Source organism: Antrostomus carolinensis, unplaced genomic scaffold (genome assembly GCF_000700745.2).
Source record: "Antrostomus carolinensis isolate BGI_N321 unplaced genomic scaffold, ASM70074v2 scaffold1736, whole genome shotgun sequence".
In the NCBI taxonomy this organism is placed as follows: Eukaryota; Metazoa; Chordata; class Aves; order Caprimulgiformes; family Caprimulgidae; genus Antrostomus; species Antrostomus carolinensis.
Window position 1 is genome coordinate 1,582 of NW_010322270.1, and position 5,421 is coordinate 7,002.

A 5,421-nucleotide genomic window follows, 5' to 3' on the forward strand; every position below is an offset into this window, starting at 1 on the left:
CATTTGTAACCTGCTATAGCTGTCTGATTCAAGATCTAGGACTGGTGGTAGCTAAACAATATATATTGGGATGGATCCTTACTTTACACAGCTGGAAACATCAGGACAGACTTGAGAGGTCTTGAGTGGAACCCAGCATGATCCTGCCTAGACCTGCAACATTTCTGACAGAGTTTGCAGTGGTGCTCTGTGAGTGAAAGGAGAGCGGTGCGCGCTTATCTTGGGACAGCTCGCACCAGGTATGGGTGTGGGGACTTTACGAGGGCAAAGCGCCCATCCTCCCGTGGCCTGGGCTGGTCCTTGGGGAGAACAAAGGTGAATTTCTGCAGGAGAGTGGTAAAGAAAATGAAGAGCTCCATCCTGGCCAGCTGTTCCCCCAGGCAGGCGCGACGACCTGCAAGAGATAGAAGAGAAAGTGTCTGTGAAGAAGGACATTAAACCCAGCTAGAATGGCCACGAGAGGAGCAGATCACCCCTCCTGCTGTGCCCCTGGCTTGCAGCAGGATCCTCCCCTCAGCTTTACCTGCTGAGAAAGGCAGGAAGGCCTCTGGTTTCACAAACTGCCCGTTGGCATCCAGGAAGTGTTTGGGGTAAAACTCGTTTGGCTTCTCCCAGACTGTCTCGTCCTTCAGCACGGAAGACAAGTTGGTGATGATTGTCGTCCCCTGCACTCCTCCAGAAGAGGAAACAAGTCACGTGAGAGCAGCAGTGTTATCTTGGCACAATGGATCAGTGCTGGTCCCTCTTTGGTCTGTGTCTCCCATCTAATAGCAACCATCATGCGGTGCTTCACAAGGCACCGACCTCTTCTGTATCTTATTTAAAACAGAGGTAAAGCAGGGCACTTTTCCAATGCCATGTGGTGCCTGCTCCAGGCTCTGAAGCATCTGAACTTCTGCAGCTTCAGAGATTAGAGTTTTAACTACTTAGGAAAGCCAGTAAGCTGGTGTCGTGTGCCTCCAGAGAGCACGTTGGGCTCTGTTACTTTCTCTTTCCAACCCAGGCAGCACAGTGGATGTCACAGCTCACTGAGAGGAAAGCCAACCTTTGCACTGAACTGCCACTGCAGTTGGGTTCCCACATTACCAGCACAAACTCAGAGCACAAATGTGCCCATCTGCCTGGTCTTAGCATTTCAAACTGTCCTACTTCAGTGCTCGCCAGTGCCTGTGACTTGGGGCTGGAAGTGCAGTGCTGCAGAGTTGTGTGGGATCACCCACACCCCAGGGCTGGCATCTGCACAGGGAGAGGATGCTGCACTGTCTGTCTGGCCACGGTCACCTTGGGAATGAAGAAGCCTTGCAACTCAGTGTCCCGGTACGTCATGTGAGGCAGTCCGACAGGAACAATATCCCCGTAGCGTTGCACTTCATGGATCACAGCGTTGGTATAGGGCATGCTCACTTGGTCTGCCATGGTGGGTGGTCTCTCTCTGCCAATCACCTTATCAATCTCTGCTTGGACCTTACCTGAAAGCAGCACAGCGAAGGAGTTAGAAGGCCCTTAGATAAGCAGAAGGAGCTGGTACAAGCTGTAGGACAGCTGGTGGCATGAGATCAGTAGACAATGAGCGAGAGCAGGACAAGCAATTAGAGAAAGGAACAGAAACTAGAAGGGAATGCATTTGATTTCAGTTGCTCAGAGCCATCTGTATAGCTATTCTTTGTGCAGTGTCTTTACTAAAGGTCTTGTCACTCAACGTGCTACCTTACCCCTCCTGTATGTGGCTGAAAGGGTACCTGGGCATGCAGCATTAGAGAATTCAAACAGATTAGGATCTATTCCAAATATAGGAAGGTGGGTACTCTGGCCACTGAAAGTCCCCAAGTAGCCTTCAAAATGAAGGAGAGAGCGAACTCACCCTTCCAATTCCACTCTTTTTCATCAAGACTTCCCTCCTGACACTAGGCCCTGCCAGAACAGCTATGTTTGGGACATGTTTCTCCTGGTTTCTGCTAGACCAACAATCACCAAAGTTGTTCCTCCTTGTAAAATCCCCAAACCATGGAGAGCAGATGTTCAGTCTCCTCACAGAAAAATGAGGGTTAAAAGGAATATACCACACCTCTGCCTGTGCTCTTACTTACTCTGTATTTCTGGGTGAAGAAGCATGTACAGAAATGCCCACAGGAGAGTGATGGATGTGGTCTCAGAACCAGCTGTAAACAAGTCTGAGGTCACCATACGAAGGTTGTTATAGGTGAAAGTGCTCTCTTCAGCCGCCTTGCTCTGCAGAGAGCAAACAAGTGGGTAATTAGAGCTGGGGTACTTGCTGGGTGAGAAGATTGTTGTTCCAGAGAAGTACTGAGAAGTGCTAGATCAGTTTTTGCTGACCAAGAAGTTCACTGGGAGAGTAGAGCACAACACAGGCAATGGTTTGTGTATGACTGATGCACTTTGGTAACCCTGTTACCTCCTGCATTTGAAGGTCATCACTCACCTCCCATATCCTGAGAGATGAACACACACCTTCAGGACAGATGTGAACACCTTGTGCTCTCAACTCAGACAGGCAGCAGGCGGCTGCCACTTGCTGTGACATCCTCCCCCAGAGAAGGTGGAACAGTTATTCAGGTTCGATCAGATCATAAATCCCACACAACAGAGAGGAGGCTGCATTCGTGTGGCAAATGCAAAATCAACAGTATTTTGAGGGGGTTATCTATAGCCCTGCATTACAGAGTCTCGCTGCTACTGCCCTGCTGTTTTCTTAAAAGCAAAAAAAAAAAAAAATCAGGGTATCATTGCTGCCTATTAAGTCTGCAACACCAATTTCAACAAAACTGGTCTCTCATCCAAATGCTAATTGAGCTCAAATTTGTTAGCATATGAGATATGACAAGTGCTCTGCATGAGTTCATCTGCTTGTCTTTTCTAATCCTCTTTATACTTTTCTTTCCTAGGGAGTAGCTTCTATCAAGTTATTCCGTGTATTTTGATGCTGTTGTAATATGGATATAAATTAATAAGGTGTTTAAGACTCAACTGTTACTGCAAAAAAAGATCTCTGGCCAGGGAGCTGTAGGGCTGACCTGACCAAAGTTAACCCAGCAGAGGGATTTATCAGGCTGGCTTATCAGGGGACCTTAGTGAACAGAAGAGCGATGTGACAAGAAGCAACATGGTCAGGCTCACGTCCGCCCCAAACAGCCTGCTCAGTGCAGCCTGACGTAGGTCACGTTGCTTTGCCCGTGCGAGCTGGGAGGACTAACGCACAGATTGAGGTGCCCAGTGCCCGCAGCACAGCTGGGTTCATTATGCAGAGCAGTCGTCCAGCCTGAGGACTTGGATGGTGGAAGCAATTTGCAGGCAGAATTTGCTACTATTGCTCGTCTGGCACTTGAAATTTAGTGAATCCATGTGCAGAAACATATGGTGGATGGATGGGCTGACGCAAGTACCTTTGATTCTATACTGACTTCATGCCTGACTGAATCAAAGGAAAGACTCCTTTTAGTTTCAGTAAGGTTGAGATTTAGGCCTTCATCTGATCTGTAGGGAGCTCGTTCTTATCAAGCAATTGAAAGTCACACATCCCGAAGGAGCTGCCATGTTTCCAAATCGTAACTTGGTTTAAAGGCAGGCTACAGACTGGGCAATGATACCAAAAAGCCAGTCTGTTGCTGCAGTTTTGTAACTGATTTTGAGACATCAGTCATCAAGGCACTGACATACACAGAGTCTTGCATGTTGACTTGTCTCTGGCGCAAACTTAGAAATATTAGTGAAGTCTCAATTATCACCTTTAAATGCCTTCAAAATGGTGTAGGCTGCAAACAACGGAGTTGCTAGACTCTGAGGGAAATGTGAAGGTAGAAAATGGGAACAAGAACATTAGCAGATAATACAGTCTCTTAAGACAATAAAGGAGGTTACAGCATGAAGAAGTTAACACCCTTCTTCTCAAGATACAATGTGTAATGAAAAACGTAGGAAAGTCATTAGTAAGAGGTTTTGTACAGCTTTATAAGGAAAGTAATCTATCAACAAACTTAATCAGGCAGAGGAATTGCCCCTGGACCCCGAGGTTCTGCTGACGTCACCCTACCTTCTCCATTTCCTTTAAAAACGCATCAGTGAAATCTCGTACATAAGCAGGGTTCCAGGTCTCCATGTGCTTATCTACGAGCACATCTACGTAGTCCATGAACGCCTTTTGCCCTCCAAAGGCTTTCTGTGGCACTCCGGGGATGCGCAACAAAACGGGCACCACGTTAAGAAGCTGTCGTGTCAGAACCAAACACAAGGGAGAGAGAAGATATTATGTGATGCAAAGAGAAAAACAGTAAAGACTCAATACTCTGAAGCAACAGAGGGCAGCTTCTTACAGACCATACTACGCTCTTGGTTTACCTGAGGCAGGAATCCAGCTTCATCATTGATGAAGTTTTCAAACAGATGTAACAGCTTCTTGAATGTCTCATCACCGTAGTCGAAACGCTCTCCATAGACCGTGGTGCAGATCACATTGCAGACTGCATTATTTACAAGAAAACGTAAATTGAAAGGACGACCTAAAAATGGAAATGGAGACCAAGCAATGAAGCTAAGCAACACCAGGCTGTTGGACCTCAGCTGTCAGCAATGAGAATACACAAATGCCTCCTTGATGCCTTCAAGAGAAAGAGCCCCCAAACCACTCAAAGTACAAATGCATCATACTAGGGAGCGAAGATTATCTCATCTGCTACTACTATGTGGTCAATCCTTGTTTAAAGGAGAAAATTCCCAAGAAAAGCTGAGTTGCAGGGTTGTTCTGTGACTTGACAGATAACACTTTGCTTTGTGTCTAGATGACAGGCGACATGCTGTGAAAACTCTCAGCTGCACTTTTATTGCATGTGATAATATGTTCCACTAAACTCCACAGAGGTTACCCAGCTCTAGGAATAGTTATATTTTACTTCTTTATTTCTTTTTATTTCCTGTTTGTTTCCTGTTTCAAATGGACCAGTGTCACAGTAGCCCCACTGCGTAAAGCAGAAGCAGCTTCAAGGTAGAGCAGGGTCATTAATGCATACAGACTAGAAATACTGTGTTTGCCTAGGAAGAGAGCGTTGCACGCGAACGAGAGTGGCTGTAGTATTACTCCTCTCTCTGCATCACTGTATTGCCCTTTTATGTGGTTTCCCTGTCCTTCTGGGTGTGACAAACCTTCTTGAGAATTGATCGCCGAGCACAGAAATCCCGCTTCCTCCGTCACTCGCTCCTCCAAGGATTTCTTTCCCATCCCAAAGTTCCTCAAGGTAGACAGCGTGAATTTCCTTAGCTCCTTCCAGGAGTGCCCATATCTTGCTAAAATAATCCCTGGAATTACAGATGAGCAAGAAATGTCAGGAGCTCTGACCTGTACATCAAGCAGAGTTCACTAGAGAACAGCAAATGTGAGTTTGGAGGTGCAGGTCTGTCTGGATAGATGAA

The 5,421-nt window shown here is 46.6% G+C and overlaps 1 protein-coding gene across 1 annotated transcript in view; it reads right to left on the reverse strand.

Annotated features, from left to right (window-relative positions):
• Positions 1 to 215: 215 nt before the first annotated feature.
• The window catches only part of CYP2D6 (cytochrome P450 family 2 subfamily D member 6), a 7,990-nt gene continuing 2,784 nt past the window's right edge, over positions 216 to 5,421 (reverse strand). The window contains exons 3-9 of the mRNA XM_010170163.1: positions 5,155 to 5,307; positions 4,354 to 4,514; positions 4,049 to 4,222; positions 2,088 to 2,229; positions 1,282 to 1,469; positions 524 to 665; positions 216 to 394 (exon numbers count right to left, since the gene is read on the reverse strand). Of these exons, the coding sequence (XP_010168465.1) occupies positions 216 to 394; positions 524 to 665; positions 1,282 to 1,469; positions 2,088 to 2,229; positions 4,049 to 4,222; positions 4,354 to 4,514; positions 5,155 to 5,307 (1,139 nt within the window). The remainder of the gene's footprint in view (positions 395 to 523; positions 666 to 1,281; positions 1,470 to 2,087; positions 2,230 to 4,048; positions 4,223 to 4,353; positions 4,515 to 5,154; positions 5,308 to 5,421) is intronic.